The 13,898-nt window shown below is 42.3% G+C and overlaps 1 protein-coding gene and 1 long non-coding RNA gene across 2 annotated transcripts in view; one reads left to right on the top strand and one right to left on the bottom strand.

Annotated features, from left to right (window-relative positions):
* dmd (dystrophin) overlaps positions 1-13,898 on the bottom strand; it is a 387,210-nt gene that overhangs the window by 196,054 nt on the left and 177,258 nt on the right. The window contains exons 15-18 of the mRNA XM_030747286.1: positions 10,553-10,672; positions 7,419-7,520; positions 4,643-4,750; positions 4,292-4,471 (exon numbers count right to left, since the gene is read on the bottom strand). Coding sequence (XP_030603146.1) covers positions 4,292-4,471; positions 4,643-4,750; positions 7,419-7,520; positions 10,553-10,672 — 510 coding nt within the window. The remainder of the gene's footprint in view (positions 1-4,291; positions 4,472-4,642; positions 4,751-7,418; positions 7,521-10,552; positions 10,673-13,898) is intronic.
* Positions 3,294-3,888, top strand: LOC115792667 (uncharacterized). The gene is made up of 3 exons (XR_004021055.1): positions 3,294-3,446; positions 3,555-3,674; positions 3,770-3,888. It is a non-coding gene; the product is annotated as an uncharacterized LOC115792667 (long non-coding RNA).

Here is a 13,898-nt window from a genome sequence, read left to right as displayed (position 1 = left end):
CACCCGCGCTTTAGTCGACTCCGGTGCCGAGCAAAGCCTAATAGATAAGAACCTTGCTGAACAAATAGGCGTTAATATATGCACTCTCCCCAATCCCATCTCGGTTTCTGCTTTAAGCGGCGAGCCGCTGGCCCCTATCACCCACCAAACTGAACCTCTTCTTATTTTGGTTTCAGGCAATCACCAGGAACGGATTAGGTTTTTTGTTTTTGAAGCACCAGACACTCCAGTAGTTTTAGGCTATACGTGGTTGCAAATGCATAACCCACACATAAACTGGGCTGAAGGGAGAATAGAAAGTTGGAGCCCATTCTGCTTAGCGAACTGTATGCATTCGGCTGTTCCTCAAGGAGGTTCTCGGAAACCTGTTAGAGTTGAAACCCCTGACTTGTCCTTAGTCCCGAGTGAATATCATGACCTGCAGCCAGTCTTTTGTAAAGAAAGAGCCCTCTCATTACCACCTCACAGACCATATGACTGCGCCATTGACCTCCTACCAGGGGCTTCCTTGCCTTCAAATCGGCTATACAACATCTCGGGCCCTGAAAGAAAGGCTATGGAATCCTACATCAAGGACTCCTTAGCTGCGGGGATAATTCGACCCTCCTCCTCTCCAGTGGGAGCAGGGTTCTTTTTCGTTTCAAAAAAGGATGGTGGCCTCAGACCTTGTATTGATTTCAGGGGTTTAAATCACATTACCATAAAGAATAAGTACCCCCTACCGCTAATCAGTTCAGTTTTTGAGCCTCTACGTGAGGCCGCCATTTTCACTAAGTTAGACTTGCGGAATGCGTACCACCTGGTAAGGATTCGAGAAGGGGATGAATGGAAAACTGCTTTTAAAACCCCTCTAGGTCACTTCGAGTATCTGGTGATGCCATTTGGACTGACCAACGCCCCAGCGGTGTTCCAGGCGTTAGTCAACGATGTGTTACGGGACTTTCTGAACCTTTTTGTGTTTGTGTACTTGGATGATATCTTGATATTTTCTAAGTCGCTATCCGACCATCGTGTGCACGTGCGCTGTGTGCTACAACGGCTGCTGGAGAACCAGCTTTTTGTTAAAGCGGAGAAGTGCGAGTTTCATTCTGCCTCTGTCTCCTTTTTGGGATACATCTTTGAGGGGGGGCAGGTGAAGACAGACCCAGCTAAGATCAAAGCTGTTTTGGACTGGGAGACACCTGCTTCCAGGAGACACCTTCAACAGTTCCTTGGATTCGCCAACTTCTACCGTCGATTCATCCGCAACTACAGCCAGGTAGCCGCACCCCTTACACACCTCACCTCAGTTAAAATTCCATTTCATTGGCCCCCAGAAGCGGAGGCCGCTTTCGAACGTCTAAAGAGACTTTTTTCCACGGCACCCATTCTAGTGCACCCAGACACCACACGACAGTTTATGGTGGAAGTAGATGCTTCAGATTCAGGGGTTGGGGCAGTGCTATCACAAAGGACGGGGCCTGGAAATAAACTACGACCATGTGCCTTCTACTCCAGGCGGTTTACACCCACAGAACGCAACTATGACATTGGGGACAGGGAATTATTGGGCATCAAATTAGCCTTAGAGGAGTGGCGGCATCTTCTGGAAGGGACAGTGCAACCCTTTATCATCTTAACGGACCATAAGAATCTAACTTACCTTCAACAAGCAAAGAGGTTAAATGCCCGGCAAGCCCGTTGGTCCTTGTTTTTCAGTCGGTTTAATTTTCATCTCACTTACCGACCTGGGTCTAAAAACACAAAGGCTGATGCCCTGTCACGCCAGTTCTCCACAGACAGGGTCACTGGGGAGCTGGAGTGCATCCTCCCGCGCACCTGCATGGTGGGTGCTATCACTTGGGCGGTGGAGGAGGCTATTCAACAGGGACTCAACACTGAACCAGACCCCGGCACTGGACCTGATCATCTACGATTTGTTCCCACCTCGGCCCGTGCCACCGTGATCCACTGGGGACATACGGCAAAATTCTCATATCACCCGGGGGTGAGTAGAACTCAAGCGTTCCTGAAAAGATACTTTTGGTGGCCCACTCTGGACCAGGACGTGAGGGAGTACGTGACAGCCTGTTCAGTATGCGCACGAAGTAAGACAGGCAATCAACCCCCCTCGGGATTACTGCGCCCTTTAGCAATCCCTCACAGACCGTGGTCACATATTGCACTGGACTTTGTGACTGGACTACCACCATCAAATGGTAAGACTGTGGTACTAACCATTGTTGACAGGTTTTCTAAGGCAGCCCATTTTGTAGCTCTCCCAAAACTGCCTACCTCCATGGAAACAACCAATCTCTTAGTCGAACATGTTTTTCGTCTCCATGGTATTCCCCTAGAGATTGTATCCGACCGGGGCCCGCAGTTTGTATCACAGGTTTGGAAAGCCTTTTGTTCTGCTCTTGGAGCTAAGGTCTGTCTGAGTTCAGGATTTCACCCGCAGACAAATGGGCAAACTGAAAGACTCAATCAGGAGCTAGAGGCCGCTCTCCGCTGTGCAGCATCAAGTAACCCTTCATCTTGGAGTACACACCTACCCTGGATTGAATATGCTCATAACAGTCACACTTCGGCAGCCACTAATCTCTCACCTTTTGAAGTTGTTCTAGGTTACCAACCTCCTTTGTTTCCAGCGTTGGAAAAGGACTTAGAGGTTCCCTCGGTCCTTCATCATCTACGGCGAAGTCGGCAGGCCTGGGCGCGCACCCGACGGACCCTTCAACGCACACAGGAACGGACTCGCACCTATGCAAACTGGCGACGGACTCCAGCCCCTCGCTATTGCCCGGGACAAAAGGTTTGGCTTTCTTCCAAAGACATTCCGCTGAGATCGCTGTCGCGAAAACTGGCTCCCCGGTTCATTGGCCCCTACGAGATCGAGGCAGTTCTCAGCCCTGTGGCGGTGAGGTTGAAGCTGCCTACATCCTTCAGAATTCATCCTGTTTTTCATGTTTCCCGGGTCAAGCCTGTTCGAGCCAGTCCGCTGTGCCCTCCGGCCGTTCCCCCGCCTCCCGCCCGGCTTGTGGGTGGTGGCCCGGCCTATTCTGTCCGCCGGCTGGTGGATGCCCGGCGTCGGGGTCGGGGGTGGCAGTATTTGGTGGACTGGGAGGGTTACGGTCCGGAGGAGCGGGCCTGGGTTCCGCGGTCGTTTATTTTGGATCCTTCTTTGGTTCGGGACTTCCATGCCGCCCGGTGCCGGGCTGGGCGGTCGCCTGGAGGCGACCGTTGAAAGGGGGGGGTACTGTAAGGGATCAGGTGGTTATGGTGTGGCTGTGGGGTGTTCCTTTTCTCCTTTGTAGGCTGGGCGGCTGAGTTCCTCCTCCTGCAGGGCGGAGCTGGAGGTGAATTCTGCAGCGACCTTCACACCTGGAGCTCATCAACAATCCCTCCGATTTTTAAGGACCAGCTCCAGCCTCCTGTCTCCGCCAGAGTGTTAACGTTGCAGTTGGGTAACTAGCCTCCAGCCTCCATTCGTGAGACTTTGGATTTGGTTTTTGAGTTTTGTATTCCTTTAGGAACCTGCTTATCACGTATCTCTTTTGACATTCTCGCTCCAGGGTTTTGCTCGCTCCACGGACTCTCCAGCCGTCAGCCTGCCTGCCTCCCCTCGGATTCATTCTGGCACACCACCGTCCACACCACCATTTCCTCGAGGACTCTATCACAGTGAATCCCGAGTAAGCCATTTATCATCATCATCTCCTTCCTCAGCGTTAGTTCTGAACAGTCCCTTCTCTTTCCCATACATTAATCATCCTATCCCTCTGTTTAGACATAACTTACCTGCCAGTCGCCGCCCTGGAATCCACCTGCGAGCCGCCCGTGAAATACCTGTGTCCACCTCGTTTCACTACCAGTGTTTTCAGCTCACCTCATTTTTGCTAAGAGGCCTTTTTCAGTTTAGAGTTTGTAAAGATTAGTGATTAATAAAATGATTTGTGTTTGTTAACGCTGTCTACCGAGTCTGCTTCTGGGTCCGCCCCCTTGTTTACCTTCTGGCGTGACAAGATGTAGCTTTTGAGTTTTTTGCAGTTTCTCTGACCAGTGCACAGTTGGACCTTGGGGTGAATTTGCTGGAACGTCTGATGTCTTTCCTTTATGGCATTGTGTTAACACATACCTGAATGCTCTAGATTGACAAACTGCCAAAGCCTCTACTTTTATAGAGCTGGTCACACTCACTAATGTTCAGTTAATAAAGTGCATTTGATTAGCAGAAAACCTTCAATTCGAAATGGGGTGCGGGTTCGTTTTGACATATAAAAAATAAACGGCAACTCATTGCACAATGTACCTGGGAGCTACTCATCTCCAGGCTCTGGACTAGTCGGTCCCAACGCTGGGCAAAGCTATCCAGTCTAGCCTCTACTTTGCTGGCCATCTCTTTGTTCTTGACGCTGGACAGCAAGTCCTGGCTCATTGAGCACAACTTATCCATGGTGGGACGCTTCACCTCAAGGTCTGCCTTCAGCGTCTTGTGGAACAGACACACACACACACAACAAAAGCCGAGATTTAAGCCTACCTGGCACATCTCTTATCCAAATGGTGCAGAATTTATTCAAATGTGCAACAGTGTATTTTTTAAGTAAGAACTTCTGTTCCTTACAAAAAGCTACAACAACTCTGGTATAGGCGTACTCACAGCAAGATGGCGCAAACAGGCTACCATCTCTGTCTGGTCCTTCAGGTTGGTCGTCTGAATAGAGCGAACCACTTCCTCCTTCTGAGTTAGCCAGGAGTCAAATAAACACTGTGAGAAGAGAAGAGGACAGAAAACAAAGACTCTAAGAAGAAAGGAGTAGACACAATGGATGGAATAGGAGAGGAAAATATTAAATGAAGGAAGAAGGAAGAGGAAAGCAGTGAAAAGGAAGGAGAAAGAAAAAAGTAGAGGGATAAAGAAGCACAGTGGAGGGGAAAGAAAATGAGATTAGGGGAACCTGAAAAAGAAAAAATAAACATGGGAACTTAGGTGCAAAAAGGGATTACGCTGGCAGAAAGAAGGTGAGAAAAAGAAAAAAAAGAAGAAGAGAATATTGGTAAGGGCAGATAGCAGGATGGAAAGGTGAAAAAAGGAAAGAACAGAAAAGAAAGTAGGGAGGAAGGGAAGTTAAATGACAAACGAAAATGATTAAAGATAAGATGAGGAAAGAAGTCGAAGAAAGAAAGCAGTAGAGTGGGAGCTTTGAAAAGTGGGTACAAAGTAGAGAAAAACAAGGTTGTGGTCAAAGACTTTGGTTTGGTTCCTAACTGAATGAAACGACTCCTTGTGGAAGCCATGACAACACAGGTATTATAATTTCTGCATTTAGGATGATGCAAAGCTTCAGAGATCTGAGTGATGGACAGGATTCTCTGAGTGTCTCAGTTTTCTGTAACTGTATGGATCAGTCTGTAATTAGCTACACTACAATGCACCAAATATTCAGGCAGACCATCTGCAACATTGCCCAATGAATACTCATACTAAGTTTCAGACAAAATAAATAAATAAGGAAGGAGTAACGATTGATGTTTAACATCAATCTACAGTATTCCTTGAAAATTTCAAAAATAAAGTAAAAAAATCAGAAATTCATCTGCAGCATTTTGTCTAGATTTGAAACTTGCAGCAAGTTTCAAAACATTCAACCAATAAATAAGGGTGACATCATCAAACATGAATGTACTGTTTATCTTTAAAAAAAAAAAAAGTTTAAAAAAATTGAAAATAAAAAAAATAGTCAGACGCATTTTGTAGGGCTTTAAACACAGAGCACTGAAACCAAGTTTCCAAAGAGTTAGCGTAGGCATGAGGGAGAGGCATGGACTAAAGGTAAACAATGTGCAGTATTGCACATTGCATAAAGCTAGTTTCTGCCCTGTGCTCCCCTGTACTTCAAGGTTAGAATGAGGTGAAAATTAGATTAGGGTAGGGGTTTTGTACTTAGTATGATAGTTCAACACTGTGGGAGTTTATAATAATCTCAGTGTTTATAATCATCTCAGTGACAGTAGCAACTAATTTAGATAGGCACTGAAATGTGCACTCAGCATACACTTAGGTAAACTTGCGAGTACCAGATTGGACCCCCTGTTGCCTTCTGTGGCATAGATTCAACATGATTCAGATTCAATTAAATCAGAACTCTCCACAGTGACGTGACAGCATCACAAAGTTGCTGCAGATTTGTCAGCTGCACAACCATGATACAAATCTCCACTTCCACTTCCTGCCTGTCCTTACACTTGACGAATCAAAATTAGGCAATATTAGGCTTGTATTTCCAGGTATTTACAGTACCGGCTGATTGATTGATTGACAGACAGACAGACAGACAGATAGACAGATAGATAGATAGATAGATAGATAGATAGATAGATAGATAGATAGATAGATAGATTCTTCTTGCTAATTAGACAGTTGTCTTTCCTAACAACACTTATAATGTTTCTGTCATCAACTGCTATTGTTTTCCTTGGTCTACCTGTTCAACATCTGTTATTTAGTATACCAGTGACAAATTGCAAACCTAAATCTGAATCATTCAGAGCTATTTATTGTTTGAATAATCAATTGAACAGGACACACCTGGGCAAGAAAACACACCTGTCAGTCCAGTACTTTTTTGCTCACAAAAAATAAATAAATAAATAAAAATAGGTGGGTGGGTGGTTGGGTTCAGACAAAAGGTGCTATCTTCTGAACTGTGTATCAGATCCAGATGTAAATACATGGAAATAAAAGCTCAGATGTTAATCTTTTGTCACATATTAGTTTTTAAATGTCAAAGCTAAATGTCTACAACAAAAATAAAGGGATTGGCCTCACTGTTCCAATACTTTTTGGGGTAGTGTAAGTTTTGTGTGTGTGTGTGTGTGTGTGTGTGTGTGTGTGTGTGTGTGTGTGTGTGTGTGTGTGTGTGTGTGTGTGTGTGTGTGTGTGTGTGTGTGTGTGTGTGTGTGTGCGTCTGCGTGCATGTATGTAGTAAAAAAAAAGAAATATTTGCTTTGTGATTATTGGAGTGTTTAGGAGCTGCTCCTGGAGATTGTTGATCTTCTCTGCACCTAAACCAGATCTCTGAATTTCTGCAGTCTGTGTGTGAAGCCTCAGTGGTTTGGACCAAAGACTCCACACACAGCTCTGCAGCAGAGTAGCTGTTTTGTGCCTGCAGTGTCTTAATGATCTTCTCCTGTTTGGCAGTCATACAATTCTTGTCTGCAGCATTTACTGTTTGAGCAATATTGCTCTCTTTAATACAAGTTCATTCAGCTGAAATGTGAGATTCATCTCTATTCTAGACTTAGAAGTTTAACAGGTGTACCTAACAAAGTGGCCAGTAAGTGTATATGAGAAGCATTCATGAAACACACACACTCTGAAGTTTTTTGATATATTAGTTGTATTGATCACTGTAGTGATCCTGTTTCAATCATACCTGTTCATTAGTAAAGTGCTGCCACTTCAGTAGAATCTCCTGAAGTAGAACCCAGCGTTCTTCTGTCCATCTACAAATGGCTGCCCAGCGGTCACCAAGTACCTGCACAAACACACACACACACACAGACAACATTTTATACATATATACAGAACCAGTCAGAAGTTTGGACACACTCCGAGAGAGAGAGAGAGAGATCCCTCTCAACCTTCTAGGGGATGATATGTGTGTTCCTCAAGCTTGGGTCCTCTACCAGAGACCTTGGAGTTTGAGGGTTCTGCACATTATGTGATCTGTTCCTAGGACTACACGTCTGGACAGAGACCTCTGATGTTGTACCTGGAATCTGCTGAACCCAGTTTATGTTTATGAAACACTCAGATAAGCCCATCTTGCAACCAGAACCATACTGTGTTCAAAATCACTAAAATCACTTTTCTTCCCATTTCTTGGTTTGAACAGCTCCTAACCACTAGGACCACTTTGGAATTTACCTTCCACCTCTGCTCCAGTTGTGCCTTTAGCCCCTGGCACTTCTCTGTTTTCTTGTGCTCCTTCTTTCTGATGTTACTATCTACTTGGATTGCCACATCTATCACAATTGTGATTTTCTGCTCCTTGTCAAACTTGTCTGGAGTTAGACTGGTTTCACTGTTGCACTCAGTGTGATATTCACTACTCCACACATCCATCACAGGACCAGCACTCAAGAAATTGTTTTCCACATCTTTGGAATGCCATGGGCTTTGACTAAACAACAGAACACACCCACACTGGGAATTATGGGCTCCCTGATCAGTAATGAATTCTTTATTAGGAAACTCTACATAATACTATCCTGTATACACTTTAATATTTAATTATGATAATTTCATTGCTAAACATAAAATCACTAGGTGCAAAATTTCAATTAACTATCAACTATAAGTATTCAGTAATTATTATTGTTTGTGGAGCATACACACATGCACATACACACAAACCTATACACATAAAAGCAGACACACACAGACACAAAAAGGGGTTGTGAGCTCTGAAAGTTATTTTCCATTAACTCTGTTGTATTGGTACATTAGCAGCTACACTACTGTATATGTACAAAAGTACTAGGCCACCTACACATTATACCTACAGCAGCTGCTTGGGCATGGAGACCCATGCGATGAAGCTCCTGGTGCACACTTCTTGTGCTGATGTTAATGCCAGAGGAGGTTTGGAACTCTGCAGTTATTAAATGAGCAGAGCGTTGGTGATTTTTACACACCATGCACCTACACAACAGTGGCAATGGGAACTGTAGCAATGAAAACCTGAATTCAGAGATTAAAAGGTGTAGTAGTTTTGTCCACATAATGTAGCTCTTAGCTGAATAAAATGGGAAAGATGTCCCATTTCAGAAAAGAGGAGGGGAAGGACAGGACAGAGGGAGGGAGGGAGGGACATGGAAAATAAAAGGACAGTGTGATGCAAAAAAAAAAAAGAAAGAAAGAGAAAAGCAGGTGCAGACAGATGTGGACAGAGCTTCAGCAGGCTAATCTTGTAATGAGTGGCCTATAAATAATCAAGTGACAGTTCAACAGCAGGGAGCGACCAGGGAAGGTACTTTCTGCATTTTTGTATTTTTGCCGTGTTCTCACTCTGTGTATCTCTTATCTTGCAGTCAATAATAAACTTCACTGTAGCACCAGCTGAACCTTCATTTATTCAGAACAAATCCAACCAGTGATTGCATTAGGATTCTGACATTGTGATTATAATTTTGTAATTTTGTAATAGTTTAATATGATATAGTGAATCATTCAAAATACAGCAGACTTGTGTCAATATTTGTGTGCAAGTTACTTTTTATTTAGATTAGGTTTATGACTTTAAGTGGAGAGTTTTCTGTTTATCTGTTTTCTGTACAGTGGAGCCTACTTTTATCAATCACCCTTAAATGTTTTCTCCCAGAGGAAGTGTTTTAATTGTATCTTTTCTTTAATCTAAATTTCTTCAGCTGTCTGCATTTTCCTACTCTGCATAGGTTGTTCTTTGTGGCTCTTTAAATCTACTTCCTATTTTATTGTGAATGATATTTCTTCATGGGGTTTTCTGTGTTTTTAATTCCTCCATTTCTTTTACTGCCCTTGTCACTGTCTTAATTGAGTTCACCTGTGTCCTATTATCTTTCTCCCTGGTGAATATTTGACGGTTTGTAAAATAACCTTTTCCTGTTGATTACTAGCTACCCTGTTTATTAAATCACTTTGTTAGTTTTTTTAATCTTGTGGTACTTTATTGTCCCTGCAATGGCTGGGACAATAAAGTCACCACTACAGGTACTACAGGTCACAACAAAAATGGTAAAGACATCCAGTTCTATGACCTCCTGTGTCTGCATCCACCTGTGAATTAACGCAGCAAAACTTTAAGCCCTGATGAAGTTTAAAAGGCTGAGAAATGAAAAAAAAACAAAACAAGGTTTTTATAAAGGGGGAACTATTCATAGACAGCAAAACCATTTTTATCCCAAAACATTAACATTCTTACTTCTGATGTTTGGGAGTTTTATCATGGATTTCTAAGGGACTTACTTAAAAGACTTACTTTTAGGGCTAGCCGCAAGTAACCACTAAAACTGCAGTTTCTGTCAAACGTGGATTTACTTGAATTTTTTTTTTTTTTTTTTTTTTAGAGGTTTAGCAAGCAGTGAAAGTCCATGTGTGCAGCTTTAATAGATTTCTACATTATTCATTGTGGAGTTTGGGATTTAACCGAGGGAACAAAGGCGGATGCATCCGAGACTAAGACAACTGTGGAGAATTAACCACAAAGACAGACAACAAAGTCTGGCTCCTGGCTAGAGTCTGTGTGATGATAACATAGAGTGAACAAATTCAGCAGAAAGTTGCAATAAACATAAACAGCATAAGTGCATCTGTTTTTCCTGAGAAACAACAGCTGAAGCCTGCTAGGCACTTAAGTCCTGCTAGGTAAGTGGACTTAAATGGGAAGAAGAAAAAAATGAAGAAACTCCAAAAATATTTAAGAAGAAAATTAGCCTATGATGCAAAGGTAAGTGCAGTGTGAACAACAGATCTGAGTGAATGAGGGTGAGTGTGTGTGTGTGTGTGTGTGTGAGTGTGTGTACTCGCCTGAAGTTTGGTCTCCAAGGCAGCAGTGGCACTGTCTCCACTGTTCTCATCTACCACCACCACCATGTGGGTCAGAGAGTTCACCCTGACCTGTTCCAGCTCCAGGTCCTCCTGCAGGAGCTTTAGCACACACAGGAACACACAAATATGAAGAACTCCAGATTAATGGTAAAAGTTGATCATAGGTATGTTAAGCCATGGGCATGGGCAGGTAAGGCCGCCAGTGGAAATGGGCCACTAAGATTCATTGATGATGTGACTCTTGATACAAGTAGCAGGATGAATTATGAAGTGTACACAGCTATACTTGCTACTCAAATCCAGTCAAATGCTATGTAACTGATAGTGCTTCACAGTGCAAATGGAAAATACATAATTCATAATTCAAAGCATACTGCAAAACTAATCCAAGAGATTCCCAAAGCAAAGAAAGGGGACATTTTTCAATTACCAAGTCAGTCGCTTGATCTCAACCCAACAGACCATTCATTATTAAATACAAAACTGAACACACAAAGAATCAAAAAAAGAAACAATTGAAGGTTTTTTTTTTTTTATAAAACCAACTGAATTAAAGGTGAATGTCTGCAGTTTGATCCACAGTGATCGGTTTAAGATCCACTGTGGTGGTGTACTACAAAAATGGTTTCTTTGTCCCACAGATTATGGACCTAACTGTAGCCTCAATCTTTTCAATACACTACAGATATTTGTGTTGCAAGAGATATTTGTGTTGCAATTTAAAGTGAATTTTTGACCTTGAAAACAGCAGCTTCCAAAACCATTTCACCACAAGGTCCATTTATCACCTGTTCTGGAGTTACTGTTAGTAATACATGATTTTTCTTATCAGAGATGCTAAGTTCAGCTGCTGGATAAAAGTTTTTTGACCTATTTGACCACATTGTTCCACCTATATCAGTAATGTCATTCTGACTACAGTAATCCCTCACTTATCGAGGGTGTTACATTCCAGGACCACCCGCGATAAGTGAAAATCCGCAAAGTAGGGACGCTATGTTTATTTTAATACTTATACATTATTTTAGTAGTTATACACTATTTTAAGTTTTTATAAACCCTCCCCACACACTTATACACCAAATATATACATTATTGTACAACACGTACTACGCATGTGAAGAACGAGTACCGCAAAAACCTGTGAAACAGCGAAAATAACGCAGTAAATATTTTACACTAATATTGATTGAAAACTCGCGAAACAGAGAGTCCGTGAAAAGGAAACCGCAAAGTAGTGAGGGAATACTGTAGTCAGAATGTTAATTTAAGATATCTTAAATAGAAAAGCCATCTAATTCAAGATATCTCTAATTCATTTGGAGATATCTTAAAGGGAATTTTGACTAGTCAAAATTACAATTTTAGATATCTAATTTAGTTTTGCCTAATCATTATTTGCTCTCAAGATATCTAGAATTTAATTTACACATCTCCTATCTAAAAATACATTTAAGATACCTTGAATGACAGTGTCATTCAAGGTATCTTTAATTAGAATTATAACTACCGTATTTTCCGGAGTATAAGTCGCACTTTTTTTCATAGTTTGGCTGGGGGTGCGACCTATACTCCGGAGCGACGTATATGTGACATTTATAACACATGAACCAAAATACTCCAGCCACTTGACATCTCTGTGAACTGCAGCTTTAAGGCAGTCTTGCCTAACCTGTGGGCGCAGTGGATGATGGATGGAGAGCACAGCTTAACGGCAACTGGGAGAATGTGCCACCCAACTTTCCTGGAAGTCATTGGATGGATCAAGAAAACATGGGCTTCAGTGACAAACCATCCTGTTGGGATTCAGAAAGGCTGGAATAATTGGAACTGCAGCTGACGACGAGTCTGACTAACGCGACACAGAAGAGGAAGCGGCGCTTCGTCTACGGAGTGTACGGAATTGTTTAGAAGTGACACCGAGGATGAAGAATTCAATGGATTGATGGTTTGGTTAACTTGTTAGTATGTTCTTTATGCTATGGTTATCTGAATAACTTAATGTTACGTTAACATACCGAACACGTGTTCGTTGTGCGTCATGTAGCTGAATGTGCTACGTTAGCATAACGTAGGCGTAACCGTGTTCGTCCTGTTCTTTAATCCATTATTATTTTAAATTGCCGTTCAAGATGGAATTTCTGCTCTGGGTCTCGGATTCTATCAACCCCCCCCCCCCCCCCCTCAAAAAAAGTGCGACTTATAGTCCAGTGCGACCTATATATGTTTTTTTCTTCTTTATTATGCATTTTTTGGCTGTTGCGACCTATACTCCGGAGCGACGTATAGTCCGAAAAATACGGTAGTCAGAACTAAAAACAAGATATCTTGAATTAACTTTATGACTAGTCATAATTTAATTGTAGATATCTGAAATATGTGTTTCAGATAGTCAGTAATTCATTGTAGATATCTTGAATTGAAGTCTCCATTCAACTCAATGGTAAATCTGACATCATTTCTACTAGTCAGAATGTAGAGATATCGAAATAGATATAATAAAATATAATTAGAGATATCTTAATTCACTAATACATAGTCATAAATCAATTTCAGATATCTGGAATGTAAGTGTGATGAAACGGATTTTATGTTAAAGTGGCCTGCCATATGCAGCTTCCATTGGGGTATGATTCTCAGCCTAAAAAGGGTAGGGTGCCCATTTCCAGTTGGGAAAGTGTTGCTGCCTCAGCTGCAGGAATTCCATTGTCTCGGTCTTATTCAAGATACTGATGTGATGGCCCTCTTCTTTATGGCACAGGGTTATGGCAACCTCCAATGAGAGGAAGCAGTTTTAACAGAGTTTGGGATAATCACAAACGTAGAGGCGATCTCATTGTCTTTCATTAAATCCTGATGGAATGGCACTAAGCAGAAAAGACAAGATCAGAACCAGGTTCCGGGAGTTTATGAGAAGCACAAAACCTTTTAATCCTTTAAACCCCACCCGGGAGATTACACCTTCTACTACACTTCAACAGAGTGGCTTAAATGTGTACACAAAGCAAGCCCTTACAGCTCTGGAGAGACAGCCTGTGACTATATTATAGAGAAAATAGGACAGCTGTTACTTAATACAAACATTTTCATATCTCCTGACCCTTATGAATTACCACCATTTTGTCCATGTGTTTCAGGAGCAAAAATTCTACTTTTAGTAGATAGGTTGTCCAACAAACTTCCTTTTATTGCGATTTTTTGGTTCCACTGCCATTATTGGGATGGGATTAATTTAATTAAGCAAAATGAATGCAACTGTTTTTAAAGTTCATGTGATGGTGTTGAGGTTCCCATTCTTGCAATGGTCAATATGTTATTTTCCAAT

Source organism: Archocentrus centrarchus, chromosome 2, assembly GCF_007364275.1.
Source record: "Archocentrus centrarchus isolate MPI-CPG fArcCen1 chromosome 2, fArcCen1, whole genome shotgun sequence".
NCBI lineage: Eukaryota > Metazoa > Chordata > Actinopteri > Cichliformes > Cichlidae > Archocentrus > Archocentrus centrarchus.
Note: the sequence above shows the minus strand (reverse complement) of the source record. Positions and strands in the feature narration are given on the sequence as shown.